A 15,238-nucleotide genomic window follows, 5' to 3' on the forward strand; every position below is an offset into this window, starting at 1 on the left:
ATTTTGGTAGTTGTTCTTACCCCATTAATGTCCAACGGTCTTGACAATCTCAGTCTCCCCCTCTGAATCAGATTCCTCGTGCTCTTCGTCGGATTCGACGAGTTTCTTCTTACCCTTCGAAGAAGATTCCTCCTTTTTGTCACCTCCGTTGATTAGACCCACGAGTTGAGTAAGAGTCGTCCCGATCGTCTCAATCTGCTTCTCCATGGCATCAAGTCTCGCTGAATTATCTGCTTCAGTCATCTTCTCCCTTCTTAATTTCTGGACTCCTTCCAAAGAAATAAGGATCTCGTCAAGCTTTTTGTACTGTGAGCGAGTAATGACCATACACAGGTTCCCCCTACACAGGATCTAGGGGTTCTGATACCAACTTGATACGAGTTGCCGTGCGAGCACTCTTGATCGCGGAATTATCAAGAGTGGGTAAAGAAAAAAACGACAGAAGAACACAAGAGTTGAATTAGGGCGAAGGAAAATACCTTCTCTAGATTATGAGAATCAATTGGATTTTTTTTACAAATCTCTCTCTCACAATCTCTCTAGATCAAAGAACAACCTCCCTGATCTCTTTTCTGATTACAAACTGAGTTCTAAACCCTAGAAAAGTCGTGTTTCTATTTATACTAAACAGAAATCCCAACTGGAGCAGGAAACAGACCCAGGCCCGAAACCGCTACGCGGTCGACCGCAGTGCCCAAGGCGGTCGACCGGTCAGAACGTCGAAATCTGGGAAATCGATTACAGGGTTTTCCGGTCGACCGCAGCGCCACCTTCGGTCGACCGCTCTCAGTCCCGAGACATAGTCTGGGTCTGTGCACTAAGCGGTCGACCGCCGCGACCAAGCCGGTCGACCGGCCAGAGCCCAACTGTAATTCCTGCAGTTTTGACGAATCCTTCGACTTCGTTGCTTCCAATGGCCTCTTCCACGACTCCTCTACTCTATTCTCAAGATACCATGAGAATCATCTATCCTCAAGCTCCCATGAGGATCGCTAAGCTCCCGAAGAGAAGATACACCCGTATCACCCATGCAGGTCGACCAAACTTCTCCCAACACTTCTCAGAGATGTGATTAGTCCGTCCACAATGTATGCACTGACGAAGATTCTTGCCACGTCCTCCCCCTGTGTCACGGCCACGACCACGACGTCTACCGCGTCCGAAGAACATAGCAGACTGATCAAGCGATGGAGCGGATGGTGTAGAAGAAGCAGTAGGTACTCCAGTAGTTACTTGCATAACTCTAGAGAAAGTAGCAGTCAAGGAGGGGATAGTATCTCCCCCTAGTATTTGGCCCCGTATCTGAGATTGCAAGGTGGGACTCAGACCGGACAAGAACTTAGAGACAGCAAGGTCCCTACGATATCCCAACAGTGTCGCGGCATCCGTAACGGCGGGCTGATGCATTTCTAATTCATCGATCAGACTCTTTAGCTCACCAAAATATTCGGGTACAGAGCGATCGCCCTGTTGAAGAGAAAAAAGACGTTCATACAACTCGAACACACGTGATGTATTTTTCTCATTCCCGTACATAATTTTTAAATTATCCCACATTTCCTTAGCAGTGTTCGAGAACATGACACTGCTACTGATTTGAGCTTCCATGCTATTAAGGAGCGAAGTCATCACACAGTAGTCAGCAGAGATCCATGCGGTATACGTAGGATCAGTAGAAGCAGGAGGAGGGGCCAGAAGATGAGCTAATTTGTTCTGAGCACCAATGAAGATGCGAAAGGCTTGTGCCCAGAGTAGGTAGTTGGTGCCATTTAACTTGACAGTGGTCCCCAATACGACTTTGGGGGCAGAAATCTCAGCAGTAGTAGGGGTAGTAGTAGCAGACGAGATGTCAGATCCTATCATCTTGTCAGACAGGATAGTACAGTAGAAGAAGAATCGCAATCTTCGTGTAGAAAACCTGAAGGTTTAAAACATAAACCCGAAGGTTTAGAAAATGGAACCCGAAGGTCAGGAACCCAAAGGTTAAAAAATAGAACCCGAAGGTCAGGAACCCGAAGGTTAGGAACCTGAAGGTTAGAAAACCCGAAGGTTATTGTTCATTTAAAACAACGTTTTTTTTTTAACTCCGGTTCATTTACAAAGGCATACAAGACTCAACACCAGGAGAGGAGCCCAACAACGAAAAAGGCCTAACAACAGAAAAAAAAAAGGTCAACCCAATCAACAAAACAAAAAAAAGAGAAAGGGGCCAACACAATCGAAGCAGGTCAACCGAGCCCTAATCAGCTTTGTGAGGCTTCGACAGATCTTCGTAAGGCTTCGACAGATTTTTCGAAAGTGATCTTCGTGAGGCTTCCACGCTCACCACACCAGAGTCAGCGACGACGAGTTTCGAGGACAAGGAGGAGCGATGGCTTCGAAGGGGATCTCGGCTTCGAATTCGAGTTTGGAGGAGCGACGGCTTCGAAGGGGATCTCGGTCACCGCACCAGGGTCAGCGACGGCTTTGAAGGAGGAGCGACGGCCTCTCTCACCCCACCAGGGTCAGCGACGGAGAGCTTCAGAGACAAGGACGAGCGACAACAACGGTTCTATGAGGTGAAGCAGCGGCGAAGACGAAGGAGATCTGGCAGCGACGGCTTGAGAGGAGGAAGATCGCCAAAGGTAAGGATAACGTAGAACAACAGCAGTTTATTTTTTTTTTTTTTTTTTTTTGTGACTAGGGTTTTGGAGGAGGTAGGGTTAGGGTTTCGGAGACCTGCTTTGATACCATGTTAGAAGTAGGAAAATCAGAGAGTCTACCATTCCACTCATCTCCATGGGTATATATAGGGTTACATATGGGTAATAGGCTAATGGGTTAATGGGCCCTAACCCGAAAACCCAAGAACTAATTCTAACAATTATAATTTAGTGCACTGATTGAGTTTAGAAAGTTTATATATAGATCTGCTTTACTTTTTGAGGCTTTGCAGTCAGTCTTGAGCTGATGAAAAGCTAATTTGGAGGTCCAATAAGACGGTTAAGCTAGTAGTATGAAGTGATAAAGAATTTGAGGGATACATGATTCTGAGAAATCCTCAAAATGAATAGTGAATTGATTATAGTACTTCTCTTTTTACAAATTTGTTTCCTTTGAAAGATTGCACGTCAGACTCTATGCTTAATCCACCATTGGATTCCCAATTTCCCAGTAATTACACAACGCCTTGCAGCCACATGTCAAAAGCCTCAAACATCGTAAAATGGGACAATGATATGAGTGGAAGTTGCGATAATAATTAATGTTAAAATTATTATTCAACCTAAAGATTTTTATTATAATAATAATAACTGTTATGCATTGAAGATTGAGGGTACGCAAGCTTACAGTACGCTGTCCAGGTATAATTCTTGAAACATGGCCAAGTTTAAGCTGTTTTTCCTTTCTTTCAGAATACCAAATCAGGATACTCTCATCCTGAAAAAGTAAAAACAAATTAAAAGTTATAGCAACCAAGCGAGATATTTAGGCACAACACAGTGAATACAAAAATAAAATAAAAGTGCCTTGTAAATAGAAGATTGAATGAGTATGTATGAATGAGAAAGACTAAGACTTGGAGGCTGTGCATTGCCCCAAGAGTTCGCTTCAATGTGAAAAGTGGCAAATGGTGCACACAACCTGTTATTGTTGATTTAGTCGTGATTTGTGAAGGAATACCGTTTGGGGCATGTATATAAATGCTTTGAAAGATATTAACGATTTTATAGTACAAACTACAAACATTATAAATCAGTTGAGAATAGTGGAGATCCCAATTCATTGCCAATCCAGAGACAGATTTCATATTTCTATTAGTCATTGCAAGGAACAGTCACTTTTGCAGGTGCGAGTTGCTTTGGGTAGCTCTTCGGATAAAAATTTTTCGCAACAATAATCACTACCTTTTCCCTTTTTTCTCAGGAAAAACATAAGAAGGGGCCCTAATACGCGTAAAATCCAAATTAGATTCCTTATCCTGCCTGCCTTTCGACTCAAGAAGTTTAAAGTGATGGGGTTAGGGTAAATGAGGCCAATTACCTAGTATTTAGCTTTTTAATAAAATTATATCAGTTTCCAAAGCCAAATGGAGAAAAGTAGTTGCAAGTATTAGGAAGAAAATTGAGCTGCAGTAAGGAGATGAATCTTAAGTTCAGTGCCTCAGTGGTGCAAAAGTTGACTTCGATATAGAGAAGATTCATCTAGTTTCAGTTATGTACACCATAGCCTTGTTCAACAATCACCACATTATTAGCTGATTTAGATTAACTGGATGACTAAATCCCAATTTTGACTGGGTCTTGACGTACCTCTTGATCGTAACAGTCTGTTCTGATGATAAGACCGAAAAGGCCAATGACTAATTTACATAGCTTTTTGACAAAAAAATATCATTACTCAGGTAGGACACAAGAGTGTCAGGAACAAATAAAGCTATAATCATCAATCAGGGGGAAAACTGTTATAGGTTTACAAAATTTGAGATTTTTATTTACAAGTCTAGTAAAGTTGTATAAGGAATGCTGAGTAATGGACTGTCTAGATTCATCACACTATTACATAAGAAATGCTTGGTCATATAATTAAACCTTGACTGTAGAGTAATGTTATGAATAACCTTGTACTTCTTTCATAAATAGCGCTTCATATTCGCCATAGAAATAAGAAAAATGCAATAATTCATCTTTTTTATTATGGAATCGAAGCAGGTTCTGCACCCCTTGAACCTATTCTAAACTCTAAACCTTTGAAATTTCCAAGGAGGGCCACCACCCACATCTTTAGGAAAGCCATGTCTTGTCTTTGTTTCTTCAGTTCTTCTCGAAGTTCAGCAAAAAATGGGAAAAGAGAAGAAAAAGATGAGGAAATCGACAAGTATTTGGGGAGAAAGACAATGGGGAAACAAAGCAAAAGTGTAGGCAAAAGAGGAGTAAGAGGGTATCATAGAAACAATAGGAGAACAGCAAGGCGACCGAGGTATATCAGGGCAAGAAGCATAACAAGATGCATCAAGGTGGAGGATGGAGTCAGTAAGGCACCAAGGTACTTCAGTGCCCAAGATAACACTAGTTGTCGAGACTGAATGATGACAGAGGGGTGATGAATTTTGCGACAAATCTGAACGAGGAGAGTTCAAGGCCGAGGAGACAAAATCATGAGAGGAGTTTGTTAGGAATCTTGACCCCAAGATTAGTTTGTTTTGATGATAACAAATATTATATGTTGTGTGTATTATATGCTAACATTTGTTTTGCAGTATCAAAGTTAAATCAACAATGATATTCAAAGAGATACTCAAGACATAGGATGAGTTCAAGGCAAATTGAAGCAAATAAAAAGATATACTTTATTGTCAAAATGTAATTTTATATTTTCTTTGCTTAGAAATGTGTACAAGCCTTGATCACTCACACACATGCACACACATAGTGTTAGAACACACTAACACATGCTTAGGGTGTTGGTTAGCTATAGAAATCCCCTATGTTAACCATTAGATTTAATAGATATTGAGTGAGACTTAAAACATATAATATAGCTCATATCTACCCCTTAATAGTCGACTAATAGCATAAATAGTCGACTACAAAAGACACAGACAGAATATCAGTTTTTGTGTTATTATAGACTAGTTGACTACTAGACATTGTAATCGACCAATAAGAGTTGAATCAGAATTCCAGACTTTCTGTCAATTACAGAGTAGTCGACTAATATACAAAGTAGTCGACTACTAAGAAATTATATGACTACACAGAGTCTGTTTGAACTCAGAGTAGTCGACTACTAAGAGTTGTAGTCGATTACAAAGGCAATTTTCTGACTGTTACAGGTTTTGAATATATGACTGTTTATAGCCGTTTGAGGTGTTATTTTGGTTTAAAAATACAACTTTTCAGAGGCTATAAATAGGGTAAACGTCAGTAAATAAGATAACAATTTTTGCACTCAAAAGATTAAACTTTGTGCACATTCAAGAGGCTAAACATTCTGTTTTTTAGCCTAAGTATTGAGAAAAACTATTTTCTGAAAAAGCCTATGTCCTTGATCATTCACTACTAAGTGTTTAGGCGAATTTCAGAGAGTGAAACCTATAGCCACAGTGAGAAATACGTTCACAACACATTTAAGGCTTATAGGATTGGATTTGTATTTGCTTCAAATGAAGGTTCTCTCGGTTTGTGAGAGGGGTTGATCTTTTAGTCTAGAGGTCGGTTTACAATTGGCATGATGTTGTCAATTGGGTTTGTAATTAGCATGGTCTTGCAAATTGGTCAGGTTTGTTTTTTATTTTGTAATGTTTTAAAATCATAGTGAAAATTTCAAGCGGGATTTGCTTAGGGACTAGATATATACCGGGAAGGTGGAACCAATATACATACTTGTGTTTGTGATGTTCATTTTCTGAGATTATTGTCATTCTTTCTTACAATTTATAACACATCTTGCAAACTCATTCTCTAGTGTTTTAAGTGTAAAGCTTCCGCAAATTTACTCTTTATAGGAGCGCAATCTTTTCTTAAGGATCACGATCCTACACTTGGTATATAAGTAAGAGGACCTTACAATTAGTATCTACAATTAGTATCAGAGCAAGGTGAAGGATGACATCATCAAGTACAACAAATACATCACAATTCAAAGAAGGACATTCCACACAACGACCACCTCTTTGACGACACAAACTATAACTATTGGAAGTGTCGGATGAAGATCTACCTCTAATCTTTTGGCTACGATCTATGCAACATTGTAGAGAAGGAATTTACAAAGTCTACCACTCCTTACACCGAATGAACGGTTGTTCAAAGGACAAATGTAAATATGGACTCTAATGCGATGAATGCATTGTTTTGTGCCTTGGACAAGAACGAGTTCAATCGCGTGTTTATTTGCAATTCAGCCCATCAAACTTGGCATACATTAGAGGTAACACACAAAGGTACAAATAAAGTTAAAGAATCTAAAATCTCTGTTCTTGTGTACAAGTTTGAGTTATTCAAAATGAACATGAGATGATCACTGAAATGATCACAAGATTCACCGACATCACAAACTCTCTAATTGGTATTGGAAAAGAATACACACAATTGGAGATGGTGAGAAAAGTTCTTCGTGCACTTACATCGGAATGAGAGAAAAAGACGATCGCAATTGAAGAAACCAATGAGCTCTCAATACTTACTCTAGAAGATATTGTTGGGAATTTAATGGCATATGAAGTACAACTTCGAGATAGAAGGGAGAGAGAATAGCCAGAGAAGAAAATCATTGCTTTAAATGCATCTTCTGATAGCGATGAATCGGATGAAGATGATGAAGACATTGATGCTCTCTCAAGAAAATTCAAAAAGTTCTTTATCCAAAGTAAGTATAACAAGGTTAAAGATACTAACAATAATTTTATTTGTTATGGATATATAAACCAGGACACATGAAGAATGATTGCCCTCTTCTAAAGTCAAATTCAAAGTCTACAAACTTCAACAAGTTACAAAATAAGAAGAAAAAAGCTTTGGAAGAACAAAAAGAGAAATCCCCTCACATGTGTTTCATGGCACAAGAAGATGAGGTATGCAATAATATTAATAATGAAGAATTATTAGAAGCATTCAATGAACTTTATGCTAGATTTAATGATTTGAAGTCTAATTATAAGTCACTGAAAAATGAAAATTAAAGATTAAACTTAGAATTAGTAACTTCAAATTCTTCACAAGTTGAAAAATTGAATGAACTAAATAATAATTTATTTTCTAAAAATAAATTATTGACTAATGATAATATTTATCTAAAATTTGAATGTGATAAATTGAAAACTTGTATTTCATATTTAGATAAAGAAATGTGTTCATTTAGATGTAAATATGAAGACTTATCTTTAAATGTGAACAAATTTAACAAAGTTAAAAAGAATTTGAATAATTTGCTCTCACTTCAAAAATCTTCAAACAATCATTTTGGTATTGGATTTGTTCCTAAGGGGGGGTTATTGGTTGGGATAAATTGGAGCCAAGTGGAAAAATTGTTCCAATAGAATAATTTTATCTCATTGAGATATTTTGAGTCGGTAAAGTGGGATAAGTGGGATAATGAGACATTTTGAGTCTTTGATTTGACAATTCATGTGGGATAATTTGATGATGATGCACCATATTAAAATATAAATTTTATCTATTATTTACTTCTAAATTAACTTATCCAATTGGTTTAGTATATCATTTAGTATATTATTATAATATAAATATTATTTTACTATAAATTAAAATATAATATGTTGTACTAATTACTAATTAATATTATTAATTATTATATTACATTATATTATATTATATTATATTATATTAGCATGCTATACTATATAATAAGTTTGTTGTACTAATTACTAATTAATATTATTAATTATTATATTACATTATATTATATTATATTTATAATAAGTTAATAACTAATATAATATTAGATCAATATATTTGATAATATTTTAATAATATATATTTAATATAATACATTATTTTATTTATACAAAAATATAATATGTTATACTATAGTTACTAATTAATATAATTAATTATTATATTATATTACATTATATTAGTATGCTACATTATACAATAATTGATATAATATATGAACAATATATTTAATATAATACTTTAATAATATATTATTTAATTTAATATATTATAACATAGTATCATATGATATAATCTACTGTATAAAACATTATAATATTTTACTTTATTCAATGCAATATTTTTTAAAATATTATATTATAATTAAAATATTATATATATATATTACATGATAATTACAATAATATATATTAAAAGGTACAATTTTATAGTATAATATATTATATTATTTCAAACTATAGTATTATATTATATTATATCATAATATTTTATTAATATTAGTAATTATTATATTATATTATAATAGTATGTCATATATATAATAATTGATATAATATATAAACAATGTATTTAATATAATATCTAATTTAACATATTAGAATAGTCGTATGTTAAAATTTACCGCATAAAATATTATAATATTTTTTATTGAATATAATATCATTTAAAATACTATATTGTAATTAAAATATAGTATAATATTGGCTAAATACCCATGTTGGTATTTTAATTTCATCCCATTTATCAAGAAGGTATTTTAATTAGGTAAACCTGCTTTAAGGTATTTTAATTAATTCAACTAAACAACAATGTTATTTTTCTCGTCGGCGACCAGTTTTCCGACGAGAGCTCGTCACGTGCGTGGCACGTTATGACTTAAATTAATTTTTAGCTGCTGATGTGGCACAGATCTGTCCTATTTTGGGTGAATTGGGATTTTTAGAGGGTTAATTCCTGCCTTTAAACACCACCACGTCAGAAAATCCGTGCCACATCAACAGTTAAAGAACAGTTTAAGTCATCACGTGCCACGCACGTGTCGAGCTCTCATCGGAAAACTGATCGCCGACGAGAAAAAATGTTTTTGTTGGTAAGTTGAATCAATTAAAATGCCTTAAAGCAGGTTTGCCTAATTAAAATACATTCTTGGTAAATGGGGTGGAATTTAAATACCAATATGGGTATTTAGCCGTATAATATTATATGATAATTACTATGATATATAAAAAATATCTAAAATGTATTATATTATAGTACAATATTAATATAATATATTATATAATAATATATATTATTAAAAGATTATATAATAATATATATTATTAAAAGATTATATAATATTATAATAAATATGTACTGTTATATAATATAGTATGTGCTATTGCATAATAATATATAATAATTATCATAAAATAAATTATACATATAAATTAAACTATAATAATATTTTATTTTATTACATGATAATATAATATAATATATTGAATATATTATTACTTTATATTTTATGTATCATGTCATATATTTATAATATAATTAGCATGTATTAGTTAAGTAATACAAAAAGATTTGAAAATTATCCCAATTGCCTTCAAAATAGAACAAAATTGTTCTAATATGAAGGATGGGGTAAATTTTTACTATTAGGATAAAATTTTTATATATGAGTAGAGTAATTTTATTCCAAGTGGTGAAATTGTCCCATTAGTGTTCCAAAAAACGAATAACACAAAAAGTTAATATTATTGTTTCGTTATCCCAATAAATAACACTATGAAATAGAATCCCTAAAATTATCACATTATCCTCCCAAATGTCCTAATGAATAACCCCCCCCCCCCCAAGATTATGTTTTGAAGAATAATAATAATAATATTCATGCTAAACAAAATAAGTATATATGGATTCCTAAGAATTTGAATATTCATGATAGGAATTATTATATTTCATCTTATATTTATGAAGTTTGCAATTCAAAGAATTATACTTATGTTAATAAATGGAAACCAAATTCCAAGTGGATTTGGATTCCTAAGGGTTAATCCTAAGGAACATATATAAAAGGGTATCAAAGTGCTTAATGTTTTTATTAATGTACTCGGGAAAAGAAAATTTTAACTAAAATTATGTTTATTTCTTTTTGCTAATGACAAAAGGGGAGTTATATAGAAAATTTTAAATTTTTTACTAATGCTTGACGCAAGGGAGTAAAAGATTTTATCTGATGAATTCATACAGGAGGATTAAAATTTTTATATCTTAATAACATATATCTGTCATCATCAAAAAGGAGGAGAATGTTAGGAATCTTGACCCCAAGATTAGTTTGTTTTGATGATAACAAATATTATATGTTATGTGTATTATGTGCTAACATTTGTTTTGCAGTATCAGAGCTAAATCAATAATGATATTCAAAAAGATACTCAAGACATAGGATAAGTTCAAGGCAAATTGAAACAAATAAGAATATATACTTTATTGTCAAAATGTAATTTTGCATTTTCTTTGCTTAGAAATGTGTACAAACATTGATCACTCACACACATGCACACACATAGTGTTAGAACACACTAACACATGCTTAGTATGTTGGTTAACTATGGAAATCTCCTATGTTAACCATTAGATTTAATAGATATTGAGTGAGACTTAAAACATATCATATAGCTTATATCTACCCCTTAATAGTCGACTAATAGCATGAATAGTCGACTACAAAAGACAAAGACAGAATATTAGTTTCTGTGTTATTATAGACTAGTCGACTACTAGACATTATAGTCGACCAATAAGAGTTGAATCAGAATTATTATAGACTAGTCGACTACTAGACATTATAGTCGACCAATAAGAGTTGAATCAGAATTCCAGACTTTCTGTCAATTACAGAGTAGTCGACAGACATTATAGTCGACCAATAAGAGTTGAATCAGAATTCCAGACTTTCTGTCAATTACAGAGTAGTCGACTAATATATAAAGTAGTCGACTACTAAGGATTTATATGACTACACAGAGTCTATTTGAACTCAGAGTAGTCGACTACTAAGAGTTGTAGTCGACTACAAATGCAGTTTTCTGATTGTTACAGGTTTTGAATATATGACTGTTTATAGTCGTTTTGAGGTGTTATTTTGGTTTAAAAATACGACTTTTCATATGCTATAAATAGGGTAAACGTCAATAAACAAGATAACAATTTTAGCACTCAAAAGATTAAACTTTGTGTACATTCAAGAGGCCAAACATTTTGTTTTTTAGCCTAAGTATTGAGAAAAACTGTTTTCTGAAAAAACCTATGTTCTTGATCATTTCCTACTAAGTGTTTAAGCAAATTTCAGAGAGTGAAACCTATAGCCACAGTGAGAGACACGTTCACAACACATTCAAGGCTTATAGGATTGGATTTGTACTTGCTTCAAAGGAAGGTTCTCTCGATTTGTGAGGGGTTGATCTCTTGATCTAGAGGTCGGTTTATAAGTGGCATGGTGTTGTCAATTGGGTTTGCAATTTGCATGATCTTGCAAATTAATCAGGTTTATTTTTGATTTTGTAAGGTTTTAAAATCATAGTGAAAAACTCAAGAGGAATTTGCTTGGGGACTGGATGTACACCGGGGAGGTGGAACCAGTATACATGTTTGTGTTTGTAATGTTCATTTTCTGAGATTGTTGTCATTCTTTCTTGCAATTTATAACACATCTTACAAACTCACCCTCTAGTGTTTTAAGTGTAAAGCTTTCGCAGATTTACTCTTTATAAGAGCGCACTCTTTTCTTAAGGGTCACGATCCTACACTTGGTATATAAGTAAGAGGACCCTACAGAGTTGTGTGGAAAAGTTGATGGCTTGCTCGGGATTCAGTACTTCATCTAGGCAACATGAGACGTTCATAGGTGATTGGGGTTTGGTGGTGTTCAGGTCCCGTCACGAAGAAAAGAAAGGATGTCAGCAATGACATCAGCAGAGAGGGATTGCCTCGACTTGGGTTAGGTCTTTAATTGTTTTTGTTCGTCTCCTATAGATAGATGATCGAACATTTAAGAAAGGAAATTTTAACTTGCAATTATATGCAAAGGTTACTCAAAAGGAAAGCAATTTTTTCATAATGGACCTCTATAATGATAGAAATTTGTACAACTTATTTGTAGAGTAATCTACATGCATCAAGTGTGCAAATAGAAAGGAAGAAGATAAGAAAGTCAAATAAAATCCGAATTAAATCAAATAAAAATCCTAACTAAATTGAATAAAATCCTAACTAAAATGCTAGCACTCAAATGCCTTACGTTTCCCTTGTTGTACACTTATATACCTTTAGTTGTTTTTAGCAGCACTTTTATACCCTGAAGTTTCTAAAATTTGCACTTTAATACCCTCAGCTATGCAAACATGAGAGTTTTTCCCAAATCATCCCATGTGACCCTCACAAGCTCATTTTAGAACTTTGTGGCCCTTAATATTTGTTGAATTTACCATTAACCCACCATAATTCTATTATGCTAAAAATAATTAAGGGTATATTAGTCTGAAATAGGGGAGCCAATAAGGTATTTTAAGAGCTAATTAGCCTAGCTTAAAAGGAAGAGGATAAAATCAAATAAAATTCTAACTAAATGGAAGACAAAATTAAACAAAATCCTACTTAATTTCTCTAATCCAAATCTCCAAAGTTGCCTAGCATCAGCAAACCTCTTTAAAATATTATGTTTTCTTGTCAATGACTCTTTTCCCTATTTCCTCTAGCTTCAGCTATCAAAATTATTGTCAAGTTTAATCACTTATCCACTGCTACTCCATGATTATAGTTTTTTTTTTTAACTTTTATTCTCACTTTGGCTCTTGTCATTGGTGAAAGCATAATCAGGCTAAATGCCAAAAAAGTTTCATGTTGCCAATCAAGGTATATGATATGGTGCCTAAGTGCTATTGGAAGTGTACGAAATGCCAAAAAAAGAACATTCAACAGTCCATTCATTCATACCATCAATGTGATGCCAGTCTTCAATCCTACTTCTTTCAATAGTTTGCACTATTGCATGTCATAGACTCATAGTAGCAAGTGGAGTGAGTGCAATAGCTAGCTCAAATTATCAGCCAACAAATTCTGAGCAACATCAATAATACACCGCACTACATTTCTCTTGGAACCACTAATTGGTACTTGGTAGGCCGGTAAGTATGTTGATGGTCAATTTATCTACTGTTGGCAAGACTGTATATGAAGCTTTTTATTATCGTGCATTACATTGGAGGAATTTCTAGGTTACCTTGAGTTTTGAATAGTTTCTATGGCTTTTGATGAGTATTTTCCCTAATATTCATTATTCAGTGAATATAAAACAATCACATATCCAATAGCCAAGCACAAAAGCTTAGGTAAATACTAATAACTAGGGGTGGTAGACGACCAGATCAAATCGACGAATCGAATATCAGTGAATTTTAGTCCGAATTCAATTGAAAGTTAAATATTCAAATTTGAATTTGGGTCAGATATTACAATGGTATTCATGTTCGAATTTGTTTATATATAGCCAGTTCGACAAATATTCACGAATATTCATTAGCCCGTGTAGTTGGAGTAAACTGCAGGTATAGGGTTTTTAACCTTAGATTTGTCACATATTTTTGCCTTTATTATTCTTTGGAGAATTTTGCGGATACGCCCTCCAAATGGTATATATTTGAAAATATGCCCTCCAAAGTATCATATTTGATCATTTTCCCTCTAAATTGTCTTTTCCATTCAAATTTATTTTAAACTAATTAAAATTTTTAGAAAATGTCTAATCTACCATTTAATAAATATAAAACATAAACGAATATTTAATGACCTAGCAAATCAAATAAACATTTGGTTAAATTCTATTCATTTACGAATAAAATACTAAAAATTGTTCATTTACTGTTAAATGAGGTGTCGAATCAAATATGATTGTATAGCTGGGCAAATAATAACTGAACTGTTTGTTAATTATTTGGTTCACTTCCACCCTACTAATAACCATAACAACAAGAACAATATAGGAACACTCAAGTATCAAGAATAATAAGTCTATTGATCTATGAAGATTTATTAAGAACTTACAGTAGATAGCCTAAAGGGACAAAACTTTGGCTTTCCTCTGCGACCATACTTCAGTAGATAAGCCCCTTTCTTTAGTGCTATTATTGCCTGAACATTCAAAGCATGAAAAACTTTATTGACACAAAAGGTAGAGACAGGCAAGTCACATTACCTAATGAAGAACCATGCATATGTTCTTCAGATCAATAGTTAATGAAAACATGCTTTGCTAATAGTAATTAGGAAGTTGAAACAAAAACAAAATGTAAGGTGTATTGTACGCATGATAAAATGCTAGAAGAAAACATTATAAAATTGGTGAGTACTCTCATGTGCTTGTCACTAAACCTTGTAAAAATTGTGTGGTTTTTTACTATGTCCAGGGTATCAATGTATAGGAAACTAAAACATTAGAGATCATGTCAAACATGTTCGAACACAAGTATCATCTAAGTCCATAAAATAACCTATTTACGCATTGATGTTCAGTATCATAGGAACTATCAAATACACTTTCATTTAAGTTAACTTGCTTAGATTTGCTTGAGTAAAAATTGACTACTCCGGATGGCACTACAATTGCAAAATTGCAAATGCACCACCAAGTCGTGCCCTCAAGGATTTTCTTATCCAAATAACTTGAAACAACATTTCTAATTCTGACCAAAAAATAAGGTTTACCTATGCCATTTATGCATATTGTTTAATTAGATTAAATTTGCTAATGCGGGGTCTTGAAAACTGGGAAAATTAGTCATTGCTCACTG

At 33.7% G+C, this 15,238-nt stretch overlaps 1 protein-coding gene across 1 annotated transcript in view; it reads right to left on the reverse strand.

Annotated features, from left to right (window-relative positions):
- The window catches only part of LOC109830210, a 53,695-nt gene extending 39,033 nt beyond the window's left edge, over positions 1-14,662 (reverse strand). Inside the window, exons 1-3 of the mRNA XM_020397407.1 lie at positions 14,644-14,662; positions 14,493-14,602; positions 3,331-3,420 (exon numbers count right to left, since the gene is read on the reverse strand). Coding sequence (XP_020252996.1) covers positions 3,331-3,420; positions 14,493-14,602; positions 14,644-14,662 — 219 coding nt within the window. The remainder of the gene's footprint in view (positions 1-3,330; positions 3,421-14,492; positions 14,603-14,643) is intronic.

The sequence above is a fragment of the Asparagus officinalis genome, chromosome 1 (assembly GCF_001876935.1).
Source record: "Asparagus officinalis chromosome 1, Aspof.V1, whole genome shotgun sequence".
In the NCBI taxonomy this organism is placed as follows: domain Eukaryota; kingdom Viridiplantae; phylum Streptophyta; class Magnoliopsida; order Asparagales; family Asparagaceae; genus Asparagus; species Asparagus officinalis.